This window comes from Akebia trifoliata, chromosome 8 (assembly GCF_017979445.1).
Source record: "Akebia trifoliata isolate Shusen 1 chromosome 8, ASM1797944v1, whole genome shotgun sequence".
Lineage (NCBI taxonomy): Eukaryota > Viridiplantae > Streptophyta > Magnoliopsida > Ranunculales > Lardizabalaceae > Akebia > Akebia trifoliata.
This window is the reverse complement of record NC_141382.1, coordinates 47927017-47941334: the sequence shown is the minus strand read 5'-3', so window position 1 is coordinate 47941334 and position 14318 is coordinate 47927017. Positions and strand designations below refer to the sequence as shown.

The 14318-nt window shown below is 35.1% G+C and overlaps 1 protein-coding gene and 1 pseudogene across 1 annotated transcript; one reads left to right on the top strand and one right to left on the bottom strand.

Annotated features, from left to right (window-relative positions):
* The first annotated feature begins 354 nt into the window (after window positions 1-354).
* Window positions 355-2130, top strand: LOC147397354 (CBL-interacting serine/threonine-protein kinase 6 pseudogene; annotated as a pseudogene).
* Window positions 2131-9857: 7727 nt separating this feature from the next.
* On the bottom strand, window positions 9858-14027 carry LOC147397353 (eukaryotic translation initiation factor 5B-like). The gene is given in 13 exon segments (XM_086452937.1): window positions 9858-10094; window positions 10216-10286; window positions 10289-10334; window positions 10414-10530; window positions 10643-11073; window positions 11076-11196; window positions 11279-11338; window positions 11979-12044; window positions 12130-12240; window positions 12332-12422; window positions 12513-13023; window positions 13129-13215; window positions 13314-14027. Coding segments are annotated over 11 exon segments (1233 nt in total). The 5' UTR covers window positions 12566-13023; window positions 13129-13215; window positions 13314-14027; the 3' UTR covers window positions 9858-10028.
* Window positions 14028-14318: the final 291 nt, after the last annotated feature.

The following is a 14318-nucleotide window of genomic DNA, read 5'->3' as shown; positions in this document are numbered from 1 at the left end:
CCTCTACCATTGTGAAGCAGGGGATCATGTTTTTGAATGCCACAAGGTGACCCCAAGTAAGGGTGAAATCCTTACTTACTTAGTAAGGCTAGTCGGACACAAGGGAAGTAGAGAAATTCTGAAACGACTTCTTGGACTAGAATAAATTTTTTAAGTTGTATCTCGAGGAAAAAAATTATACGATTCTCTGGCACACTGCCACGACAGTACAGCGAGCAGTGTCCTGGATAGTGACTTGAGGATTTTTCTCGCGCAAGAGAACGGCAGTATAGAACTTATAAAAAAAGCAATCAAGGGCAATCTAGTAATTTCATTCTCTAAAAGTAACTATATAAGCAAAACCCTAAAACAAAATTAGCTGTTAATATCTCTCTTATTCGTTTTGTCAAAATTCTCGCCATTCTTCTGGGAATGCAGAAAGATGAGAAGAAGTTCGCGAAGAAACTTGGGTTTGGGAGGGAGATTCAAGAAGAACAATGGAGGCAGAAATCTCCATCGTAAACACGTTGAAGACGGGTAGTAGATTCTTCTCTCACATCTCCTCCTCCTCCTAATCTTCAAACCCACCCAGTTCCCTTCTGATTCTTCTCCTCTATTAGTTCTCATTTACAACCAAAAAAAAAAAAAAAAAACTTAAATCTGTTCTAAAATGGAGGAAAAAACTGGAAACAGTAATGGGTCGAATGTACTTCATGGAAAATACGAGTTAGGTCGTCTTCTAGGCCATGGAACCTTCGCGAAGGTCTACCATGCAAGAAACATACAAACTGGTAAATCTGTAGCGATGAAGGTTGTTGGGAAAGAGAAGGTGATCAAAGTAGGGATGATGGAGCATGTTAAGCGAGAAATATCTGTGATGAAGATGGTTAAACATCCCAACATTGTAGAACTCCATGAAGTCATGGCGAGCAAATCGAAGATCTACTTCGCCATGGATCTAATTCGAGGAGGCGAGCTTTTCTCGAAGATCTGTAAAGGAAAGTTGAAAGAAGACGTCGCTAGATCTTACTTCCAACAATTGATCTCTGCGGTTGATTTCTGCCATAGTCGTGGTGTTTATCATCGAGATTTGAAACCAGAGAATCTTCTTCTTGATGAAGATGGGAATCTAAAGGTGACAGATTTTGGGCTTAGTGCGTTTTCGGAACACTTGAAGCAAGACGGATTGTTACACACGACGTGTGGAACTCCCGCTTACGTTGCTCCAGAGGTGATTGGGAAGAAAGGTTACGATGGATCGAAGGCGGATTTGTGGTCTTGTGGTGTGATTTTGTATGTTCTTCTTGCAGGTTTTTTACCATTTCAGGACGATAATGTCGTCTTGATGTACAGAAAGATCTACAAAGGAGATTTCAAGTGTCCTCCTTGGTTTTCCTCCGAATCGCGCAGAATCATCTCAAAGCTTCTCGATCCAAACCCTAATACAAGAATCACAAGTTCGAAACTCATGCAAACATCCTGGTTCAAGAAATCGATTCCAAAAACGATTAATTCGATTTCAACCACCAAAGAAGAAGATCAAGAATCCGAAATTGGGTTTAAAGGGAAGGATTCGGAGACATTAAACGCGTTTCACATAATTTCGTTATCAGAGGGGTTTGATTTGTCGCCATTGTTTGAGGAGAAGAAGAAAGAGGAAAGAGAGGAGATGAGATTTGCGACGACGAAGTCTGCAAGTAGTGTGATTTCGAGATTAGAAGAAGTAGCGAAATCCATGAGATTCAATGTGAAGAAGAGCGAATCGAGAGTGAGATTGCAGGGGACAGAGAAGGGTAGGAAGGGAAAATTAGCGATTGAGGCGGAAATATTTGCGGTGACGCCATCGTTGATGGTGGTGGAGGTGAAGAAAGATGGAGGAGATACGTTGGAGTATAATCAGTTCTGCAGAAAGGAACTTCGTCCAGCACTCAAGGACATCTTGTGGACTTCTCCTGCAGAGAGTTTGAAGAAAGTTCAAGGAGGAGGAGAGATTTAAGATTTAATTGTTATTTGAATTATAATGTTTATTAGGTTTTAATTATGTGATTTGTTTGATACTTTTTTTGTGGTTAATTAGGTCTTGGTGGTGTCCTGATATGAATTATTTGATGATCTCTGCTTATAAATTGATCTTGAAGAAGATCTTGGTTCTGTACTTGTGGTTTTGGATCTTTTTTGGTTTTCTATCCATGTTTTTAAAGAAAAATGATTTCCTGACTCCCCCACCTCACCTGACATACTCCTCTATTCTCTGACTTTGCATGTTTTTGTAGATGTCACCTGTCATGCCGGGAGTATGTCAAGGGGAGGAGTTCGAAAATCCCCCTCCCCTCCCCTCCACCTCACCTGACATACTCCTCTATTCTCTGACTTTGCATGTTTTTGTAGATGTCACCTGTCATGCCGGGAGTATGTCAAGGGGAGGAGTTCGAAAATCCCCCTCCCCTCCCCTCCCCTCCCCTCTTCTCTTCATGTGGTACCACCTCATGAGAGTAAAGAGGGTAGAGGGCAGGACTCTTTTGAAAGCTCAAATCATCTTAGAAAACCCACGTCACCTTAATATCATCTCTGATTGGGAGGAGGGATCATGGCCAAAATTTGCCTTGTTTACACTTAGGCGATTCACTCATATTATCTCAATATTATTTGTGAATAAAATGATAAGTCATGATTAAGATTGGCTTTTTTCTAATTTTTTAGAGATTTATTTTATTCTTCGGAAGAAAAGTAATGTGGAATACAATTGATGATGAGAATTACTATAATTTTGTTTTGTCAATGACGAAATCTTTCCGGTCGAGCAGAATTAAATTTTGAAAAGTAGATTTTAATTTCTATTTAGATTTCTGTTTTACGACTTTAATTTTATGTTTTTATGATTTATTTTGATATTTTATTAGTCCATGGTCTTAGTATAATATTTAGTGGCAGTTTAGTTATTTTTTATTTAAGATTATTAGGATTTGAAAATGAGATGATTGAAAAATAGAAGAGAAAAAGTTACGAAAATTAAATTTATTTATTTGATATTTTAGTTTGATTAGGATACTTGATTTATTTTCTTTGTATAGATTATATTAGTTTTTTTATTTTTATTTTTATTAATAAATAATAAATGAAAATAATAAATAAAATTGATATTGAAACTTTAATATTCTTATTATGGTGTAGTATTCCTATTAATGGTGTGGTGTGAGGCCATTTTGGAGTAAGTCAAAGGTAACATTTATTTTCTCTATCGATTTCTCAATTGAGGTCAGTAGTATATATATATATATATATATATATATATATATATTAACATCTTTATTCTCACTTTGTCTATTATATTTCTGTTTTGAATTTTTAAAACATCTATAAACCCTATCAACATTTTTTTCTCTCTTGAAACCAAACCCTAATACCCATAAAAACCTAACCTAATCCTTCCCTTCCCTATTCGAATCACATCATTCCTTGCCACCTAAAATCCTAATCACCTTCCATTTTTTTAACTTATAATTTTTTCAAACGTTGTTAACTTGTTGCCCCAATAAATAAACACCACTTATTTTAATTTTTTGTATTAAAATTGAACATAGAAATTTATTTTGAACATCTAACTGAAATCCTAAGTTGGAGAAAGACTTGTCTTCCATTGGAACCTATTATTAGTACTTGAATAGTTATTACTATGAGATTGTGACGAATCTTAGGGTTATTTTAATTATCGCTTGAATTCTCTTGTATATTCATGAATATATAAGCTAATGATTTATATTTGTATTGTTTATGTTAATTCATTCTGATCTCAGATTTATCATCGTAGGGTAACATTCATGATCCTGCATTAAAAAATCAATCCAAGATTTCACAGAATCTCATATAATTTTGAAATGCCTTTAATACATGTGGGTTTATGTGATTAGTCGTTTCAAAGTGATGTAAAATCTCGAATTGGCTTTTCTGTAATTTGGAAAATGCCTTCAATGCATATGAGTTCATGCGATTAGTTGTTTTGGGATTTAGGATATTCTAGGATGATGTGAAATCTCATATTGACTTTTTTTTTTCTTTTAAATTTTGTTAACATGTTCCCTAAGGGTACACGTTAAGATGCATTAAATACTCCTTGAAGATAAGCATATGAGAGCATTTTTGGAAGAAATTCTTTTTTGAGGGCATATTTGGTAGGATATTCAATTTCCAAGGTGTGTTTGATACACCTAAACGTGTGCCCGCAGGGCACATGTTAACAAATGATATTCCGTTCGTATAACTACCTATGATGTCTATATGGCACATTTGAGTGCGCTAGAAAAATGGCTTGGTTAGGAGCCTGATGTGTTTAAGACTCCCATAAAACACGTACCACGTAGACATTGTTCCTATTCTATTGGAACGGGCACCAATTGTGATCTTGATTCGTTAACAAAACTCTTTTTCATTCTAATCACAAAATTACTAAGAGATCTAAAATCATGTTTTTGTTGCAATTTGACAATAAGGTATCTTGTGTCATCTTGCCTCCACTAATACTGAGTTGATTTGTCTGAGTCATCTTGTTTTGGACAAATCAAATCATTTAAATGGGTTTAAAATGATTTATTAATATATGATTATTACTATTTTGTAAGCTAGATTAGTATATGTTCAATCACCAAATCTGATATTTATATAAATAACATATATTATTTAAATTTTTAAACACAAAACTTGATTCTATGTTCATTAACTCAATCGTAGTTTTGCGGTATGTCAAATGAGTTAGTTCAAACAAGTCAATGTGATGGAGGATTCACATTAACCATCTCGCTTAGCTGCCTTTGAGATCGATATGACTTGCCCAAGTCATTTCAATGAAATTCCTCAAAATCTTTGTGAAATGGTGTGGGAGGTTTTTTTGGAGTCCTTATCAATGCTTCGAGATTCACCATTTATATATATATATAAATGGACAACATTCGATAGCCAAAGTTTTTTCCTATATGGTTGAGGAGATCATCTTCACAAAAAATTAGTCCATTCTAAACTTCTAACCCCATCAAAATTGGTTTACAAATTAACAGTAAAAATTGACAGTCCATGATTTTTCAACTTGTAAACTAGGGTTAGAAGTTTAAAAAAAAAATTGTAAGGATGATCTCCTCACCATAAAGATCATTCTCACAAAAAATCAGTCCATCTCGAAACTTTTAGTCTGTATAGCACAAAACACTTTGGCTACGTTCTTTGATTGTCTTATAGAGATCATCCTCACATAATAAAAAAAAAACAAAAAAAACCTCATTCCAAAACTTCTAACCCTGATTTACAAGTTGAAGAATTGTAGACAATCCTTTTTTTTTTTTTTTTTTTGTAAACCATTATATATATATATATATATATATATATATATATATAAGGAATGCAAACGTCCAATACTTTATGGGGATGTTAGTATTGTCCAACACTTTTTCGTTTCAATAATACCCCTCTTCATTTTATTTTTTAATGAAAAAGACAAGGGTGTATTGATCTTTTATACAATAAATGCTTGCTACCTATTCTTCCTTAGGTAGCTCCATTAGACAATTCATATGGGAAAGTATGTATCTCTACTTTGGAATCTGATGCCCTAATATCGATATAGATTATACTCGAATGTAGGACATTTGACTTTTTCTATAATATTAAATTAGACTTTAGGTTTCCCAGGTATTTTAATAATCCTCCAAATGGTAAATTACACATCTTTAAGTGTCAGATAATAGGGGTAAACAATTACTTATATATATATGAATTGCGATCCATAGACTTATGGAAATTAATTAACTCATGTGTTTACACAATCTTGTAGTGAGTAGTAACCATACGAAATCCAACGATTGAGATTTATCTTAAAGATACATGATGTAGTGAGTAGTAACCATACTCCTCTAGATACGACTTTTACTCCTCTTAATTGAATTTTATGTTTGGTTTCAATGGATGTTATCTAGAAATGTTATAGAACAGACATGCCTAACTTCTAAAAGTTTGGTGCATGAGCCATTCCCACAAGTTCCCGTTTAATTTCTACACATATATATTATCGGTAAACATGTTTTTAATGAGTTTAGTAACTTTGTGTTGGCCGGATTTGAACCCAAGTCTCTAGTATCATCATCCAAAGACTTTACCAACTAGGTTAGCTGGCACTTGCAAAAAATTGTTAAGCATCAATTGATTTCAATTAGGGTTTATATCATTGCACTTAAAAAATAGTCGGAAAATATTTTTTACATGTTAGAACAATGTGATTTTCAAGTATACGATTGCATATTTTTACAAGAAATTTATTCTCTTTGAAAAGTGATTATCACCTCTTGGTGGCAAAATATAATGGTACACAATCACTCAAGAAAATGATTTTCTCATTATCGGTGTCATTATCTTATTACTACCTCCAATTTCCAAACAAAAACGAAGTCTCTTCTTTACCATTTTCCTAGGTGTAATCAAACATTAGTAGGGGCGAAACCATGATTTTATTGTAGAGGGGGCAAACTATAATTGCCTAAGAAGGTTGAAAAACTTGAAGATGAGTGGTTTGTTAAAGGTTGAAGAAAAAGGTATTTAGGTCATTTCTCATTAACCTATGACATAACACTTTTTTGACCTAAGTCAAAAGAGCATTGTCGTCAGTGATAGGGGGGGGGGGGGGGGGGGACAACTGCCAAAAAATTTCTAACCTCGGGACAAACTGAAAATATATCAAATTTCAATACGATAATGTAATTTTTTTTTAATGTGGGGCAAGTGCCCCTATTGCCCCACTGTAAATTCAACTTTGAACATTAAATTCATTTTGCCAATAAACTCATATTGCTTTGCAATCATACAAGTTATAAACCATTTTCCCAACCAAAAAAATATCTTATTTTTCTTTTAAAAATATTTTCTTTACAGTTATACAAGCATTTTAGAGATATTGGTGGTGCAAAGAGGAGGTGGGGTTGTGTAACCAAGCAGTGGTGTGTCAACCAATTGCACGTAGGAATTTCTGAGAGGCGGTACGTGTAATCATGAGATCAGTCCCACCCGAATGGTATGGATACCCACAACAAAAAAGAAAAAGAAAAAAGAAAAAAGAAAAAAACGAAGCAGTGGTGTGTCCACCATCTTTAAACACACACTCTCTCTAATTTGTTTTCAATGGAATAAGAATTCCACATAAAAATTAGTTAAAAAATCAAGAATTCCATGTTTTAAGGCCAACGTTTAATCATTATAAGCAATCAGGCTAATAATAATTAAAAAAATATACTATTTAAGTTTAATACTTGAATGATTAGATGCCAGAGACACTCTCGTACCTTGACGCGTGTTGTCGTTAGATTCAATACTCCTTTAACTTTAGAAACAATAAATATAAGTGATGAACATATGTCATATCATAACACCAATCAAATTCAACATTATTGGCAAAAGCAAATGCGCGGATGAACGGAATGATATGGTAATCGATGTGTTGGCATTAAAACAGACCACTAGTTCTAACTATCAATTAAATCGTTACGTGTTCCTAACGAGGTATGGTCCACAACATAAATCATATTTCAGCATTTAACTTCATCTAGAGAACACAACAATTTTGCATTATAACTTAAATCCTAGTTCTCCAATCAACTCAACCTGTCTATAGAACTATGTCTTCGTCACGACGACAATGATACACAACGCTCAAATGCAAGAGATTGTATTATAATTAGTTATAAATGGCATGAAAAAGTCTCCAATGCCCTTTAACTCGTCAACTTTCAAGTGATCAAGATCATTAAACTTGACTTGTAAAAGGGTCAAATAGGTCAATTCCACCTTTACCAACTAACCTTTTCTTTAGATACCATTTTGTAGGGAATGCGGGACATTGCAACCAACTATGTACATTGCCCACATCTACGATGTTTCAACAATGATGTAAACATCAATAATGGATGAAAAGGATTGATGGTTCATGTCTCCAAGTCTTAACTCTAGTTACCCACCAGGGGTGTGCCTCAGTGGTAAGACCAACAACTAGAGTTTGCTCCTTTACGTTGTGAGTTCGAAACTAAGGATTATTTCTTGATTAAGATGCCACATGTGTTGTGTCGGTCGGTGCATGTGGTCATGGATTAATCCTGTCGGGTATGGTTGGGAAACCTAGGTTGGGCCTGTCCTATGGACTGCCAGATGGACCAGGTCTTGGTCCTCTACAAACAGGGATACCATGTTTCCGAGAAAAAAAATATACTTTGAGTGAATCATAGTTAGAATGCCCATCTTACATAATTATTATACTCACTTTAATGCAATTAATCTATCGTCAATAGGTGGGTTGATGCTATTCACACCGAATACCATCCTTGAATAAAAAATGCCTCTAATTGGTCATTTTTAGCTACTAGATTCGTCATCATATTCGAAGGCTTGTCTCATAGATTTGGGATCATTCAACAAATCTTGTTCCTCCATTCAATTATGTATAAAACATATTTTAAAAACTAGTGTGAGATCGAGAAGACTCGAGCGAATCATCCCGATTGTAGATGCAATAGGGTGAGATGGTCAATGTGAATTGTCCATCACATTGAGGTTGACACTCAACAACGACAAATCATATTTCAACATTCAATTCTATCTAGAGAACACAAGTTCTCCATTCAACTATCTATGTAGAGCTATATCTTCTTCGCGACAATGATATATAATGCTCCAAGATTTTGGTATGAGTTGTTATAAATGGCATGAAAAAGTCTCATATGCCCTTTAAGCAGTCGACTTTCATGTGATCATGATCATCGGACTCAACTCGTGAAGTGGTTAATAGGTCAATTCCACCTTTATCAACCGACCCTTTCTACAGCCACCATTTTGTGGTGAATGTGAGCTATGACATCCAACTGTATATGTTAAATGCCCAAATCTAAGATGTTTCAATAATAAGATTCTCTTATCAATAATGTATGGAAAGGATTGCTGCCTTATCTTTACTATTATAATGAGAGAAGGCGAAGTAGAAGTGGTTCCACATCAAAATTTTAGTGGTCATAAATGCCCCCACTTTTATGTTTTAATTTAATATGATCAGTGTCATTTTGGTCAAAATTCAAGAAAAGCAATCCCACGTCACTAAAATCACTTGGTTAGTTTCAAATTTACCATTTTTACTATGTAATCTTCAAAACCACCCTTTAATTAATATTTTAAATTACAAATAAGCCCTTCAAATACATGTGCGTTTGCACGTGTCACCTTCTAATCAAACATAATAATTATACTAATTTTGAGCCGATCATAGTTATGATGCCCATCTTACATAATTATTGTACTCACTTTAATAGAATTAATATATCATTGATAGGTGGGTTGATGCCACTCACATCGAATACCATACTTGGATCATAACTAGATAACAGCTGAGACTAGATCCACTACAAAAAATAAGCCTGGTCACTACTACAAAATAGAATTTAGGCATCACTTCAATTTTTGGAGTAGACATCAATTTGTTAAATATTGACATCGAAAGTGTTGTTTTCACAGTGAGAAGTAGCATTTAAATATGACTTTAGACATCGGTTTTTCAAAAATCATTGTCCTTTTTTTTAAAACCGAAGGGAGCGCCCTTGCCTTACTTTTTTTTTTTTTTTGGATAACGGGGGTGTCCGGACTTACGTCCAACCAGGGGGACCAGATGAGCCAGGGCCAGCACCAAGGCATATGGGACCCCCCCCCGACACGTATAACGCCCTCACATCACATGCACCAGGTAGAACGCCCTTGTGGGTGGCCCTGAGGAAATATTGCTCCCACTAGGTATTGAACACACAACCTACGTACTCTCACCGCTTATTGGATTCGAAGTTGCTAAATGAAGTCTAGAGGTTTGGTTGTTCAGAATCATTAATTTTAACTTTGTGTGATTCAAATTATGAGTTGATCTTTACTAGGATGACACACTCATGGTTAAACGCTCTTAGTTACAAGTTGTACTTAGAAATACAAATTGGTCAATCAATTTTGCAGGTCTAGGAGATCACAGCAGCTCACAACCATTTACCAGCTTAGTGTATCCTAAAGAGATTCTTCAGCTTCACAACTAGCCTCCATTCATCAATAGAGAGATCATCCTGCACAATTTTAATAAAGGCAAGAAAAACAGAAAACATTAGATCAACAACTACCAAAGAACAATATTTTGTAATTTAAAAGTGAAATAAACTTAACGACAAGATTATTGTAGAAAATTACCCGATTGTTAGTTTTCAGAACGTCTATAGACTTCCTTGTGATGTGGCTAACAAGCTCATCATCAATCTCGAATGTCTCCCAAACATCTTTTGTTGTTCCTCGGGATCATTGCTAGCTATCTGAAAAGCACAAAGATTGGTTACCTTGTAACTTGTCTAACTAGGTCCTAAGTAAACTAACAAATACACTACCCATTACCTGTATGGCCACCTTATGCCCTTTCTTGGTGATATCAACCTGTTTGTGATTAATTTCCATGGACGCAATCCGTCCAACATCAATGAACTCTCTTGATGGAATGCATATTGGAGTGCCCTGAGCTCTATTCGATCAAAATATAGTCAGAGGCATGGTATACATAAGCCAAACAATATTAATACATAAAAAAATGTGATAAGAGATGTCCAAAACAGAAAATGAGAGATACCTTCACGATGCCTTCGAGAACATCAACCCCCAGGACAATTGGGTCCTTCTTCTTGAAAACGCAATTTGGTATAATTCTAAGAACACATGGAAAGACTGCTTCTTCGGCAGCTTCCTTCTTTTTCTCTTCCTTAAGAATGTCGATATATGCCTTGAACTTATCGAACAAATGATAGATGATATCGGCAGTAAAAATCTTGACACCGGTCTCATCAGCAAGCTCACGAGCCTCGGGTATCACTTTCATGTCAAACGCTAAGATGGTAGCAAATTCTTTTTTCTTCTCAAGCATGACGCTTGCTCTCATTACATCCCTCTTGTGTACGGGGCCTATGTTTATTCCGCTGACGGGTATGTTCACTGCTGGACTCTTTAAGAACTCCAACAATGCTTCCAATGACCCAAGTGTGGATGCTTGCACACAAACACCTTCCCACTCTTGTCTATCCTACTCGTGACTGATCTCATGTCCTGCATTGTTGCTTCCTTGACTTCCAAATCATCATCAGGCCCCACCACATAGAGACCCGTGCCTGCGATAGCATGTTCAAGGCCCTGCAAGCAAATATAACACAAGAAGTCTTTTAGAACACCCCACTCAATATAATTAATTAATTATATTGGAAACTAACTTCACCTGGGCAGTGATCTTGATACCCTGTGCGGCCTTGAGCTCCTTATGATGCAGATAAGATCCCTGGAAGTAGAACAATTACAAAATTATCAATCATATTGTGGTGCTTGTGATAAGTTGTGTTTGCAAGCATAATAGAGCTTTGTGGACATAATGGACAGCTTTTTCATTAGTATAAAATTTCATTAAAGAAGAGGGATACAATAAGAGGAGGTTGAGCAGACCCACCTAAAATAGAGAAATGAGAAAAGCCCAAATGAGAAATAGACAGCTTTTTCATTAGTATAAAATTTCATTAAAGATTGATGCATGTAGAAGTCTGTTTTTCAAGCCAAAATGGTAAATAAGTTGGAATATCAACTTATCTATAAAAAATTGCAAAATCAGTTTTTGATGGAATAGCTCCTACGGAGGTTAAAAAGATACGGCCCATAAATTCAATTAACTTAATCCCTAAACAATAGAGCCAAGTAAGCTGATGTATACAGAATATTTTCTATAGAAAAATAAGAGATCAAATCTGCTATCAGTTAATGATGAGATGCAAGGACTGGTATTGATCCTACATGACTACATCGTCTATATGAACAAACATAAAATGGAAGGTTTAGAACATAAAAGAATTGCAACAGAGTTCACCAAAGGTACTATAAAAACAATTGAAGGAACACAAACATAAGAACTAATTAAAAAATCTCCTCACCTTAACTCGAAGCTTCTTCATTGGGTGAGGGGTCAGTATAGCTCGGATTGTGGTAACAATAGGCCCCTGACATTGAAAAATCGATATGAAAGAAACTTCAACAAATGTGACCGAAAATATATGGAATAAAGACAAGTCTTAGAAGGCTTACTTGCATGCCCCAAACAACTATTTGATCTCCTTCATGAAGCACACCATTAACCAATACAACATCAATGGTTGTCCCTAGGCCTTCAATAACCTTAACCTCCAATACCGTGCACTGGAGACAACCCCAATCCAAAAAATTACAACATAATTTTCACTAAGTTGATGCAAACAATACTAAGTAAATGAACAAAAATAAAGCTCACTCGCACTTTGTTGCTAAACATAAGCTTTTCCACCATAGTTTTCTGAGTCCATTGCACCAATAACAATAGCAGATCCAGAATGCCTTCACCACTGTTTTATTTGAGCAAAAACAAAAAATTACAATTCTTGAATCCATTATCTGATATGAGGCTTGGTTTTGAACAAGTCCATGGCACGTACCTGATCGCACTTGTAGGGACTATACTGAAAGTTGGGGGCAGTTCATGGGACATATGTAAAAACAATGATTTTTCAAAATATGGGTTAGAGGTTTTGGATTGAGCTGATTTTTTAGGAAGGATGGTCACTATGATGAGAAGATCATCCTCACAAAAAATCAGCTCAATCTGAAACTTCTAAATCCATCAAAAGTGATTTACAAATTATTGGTAAAAAATCAACAGTCCACATTCTAAATCACGTTTAATGGGGTTAGAAGTTTCAGATTGGATTGTTTTTTTTTTTTTGTGATGATCTCAGATGATCTCCCCATCATAGAGATCATCCTCACAAAAAATCATCTCAATCCGAAACTTCTAACCCATATTTTGAAAATTTATTAATGTTACATTGTTTTTACATATGTTTTTTCATATGTCCCTTGATCCGTTCCCCTGAAAGTTTCCCCCATTTCTTTATTTGTGTAGTACAATTCAGTATTTAAACCCTGTTCCTTGAACAGTGTCACAATCTGAAAAAAGAAAAACAAAAACAGAGAGAGTGGTTACTAAATCAGCTAAACAGACAAGACAACCCCTACCACAAAGACTACAAAAGGGTAAGTCTCATACTGAACTCAATTTTGTACATCTTTAGATTGTTGTTTCATAGCTTTCACAATAGGTGCATTGGGGCATCTCTTCCAACCATATAACCTGTCAACCTTTGAAACCAAAAAAAAAAAAAAAAAACAAAAACTTAAGTCTGGAGAAATAACAAATCTTTGTTATTAAGCCATCAATAAAGAAGCAGAGCCCACACCTTATTCAAGGCGACAATGAAGTCCGTATTCCGCATTTTCAAAAGATCAAATCTGAAAGTTTCTTTTTTTCACTATGGGCTGGAGAGAGAAACTTTCTATGCATTTGGATAGAGCTTCTTGACGACTTCTGCTCCTACGGGGAGTTAGCAAATGTTTGGATAGGTTTTTGCTCTTGCGGGGAGAGGTTTTTTGCTCTTTATTGAGAAGCTCTAAGAACCTGCTCTTCTGCGGAGAGGTTTTTTGCTCTTGCAGAGAGTGATTGAGCTTTTGTTCTTGCGCGGAGAAATGTATCCACATAGGGCCTTTATTTTTTTCTTTTTTTAATAAGTTATGTGCTTCCACATCAGCATTAGTCAAGTTCGTCCACCAAAAGTCCGTCATATTATCAGTACTACTTAATATGATTATTAGAAGGTCTAGAAACTCCTTATCTTAGATTGATGCTAAAACTCAAGAAGAAAAGTGAAAGATTGAGTTGAATCGAAGTCTTCTCCTTAGGATGGTGATCGAAACATTTGTTTCTCTAGTTCCCCTCGAAGCTTATGACGAAGTGATCGTTATCTTCTCCTTCATCGAAATCTAATGAATTTTCCAAATATAGGAAAATCTGATTTTAATGTTTTGTGGAGGTTAGGGTTTCTCTAGGATTTTTCTTTAGAAGAGGATAATATTTACTAAGAGAATAAAATCTATAAATTTATTTGTATTTTGGTATTTATAGAAGCCTAGGGATGTAATGGTCATTAACATAATTATTCTCGTATTTTTAGTAAGTCTATGTCTTAAAGTTATCTTATAGTTTATTTCAATTAATTTTTTGTTATGGATCTAATGGTGTAATTGAATTTATCAAATTCCAATTCAAGAAAAATAAATTATATTGGTTAACCTATAAATTTTTCTTGAGAAACGTAAACAAAAATCAGGGGCATTACATGAATCAAGATATATATAGACCATAACTGACTCATTGATGGCCTTACATAATAATATTCATCAGACTC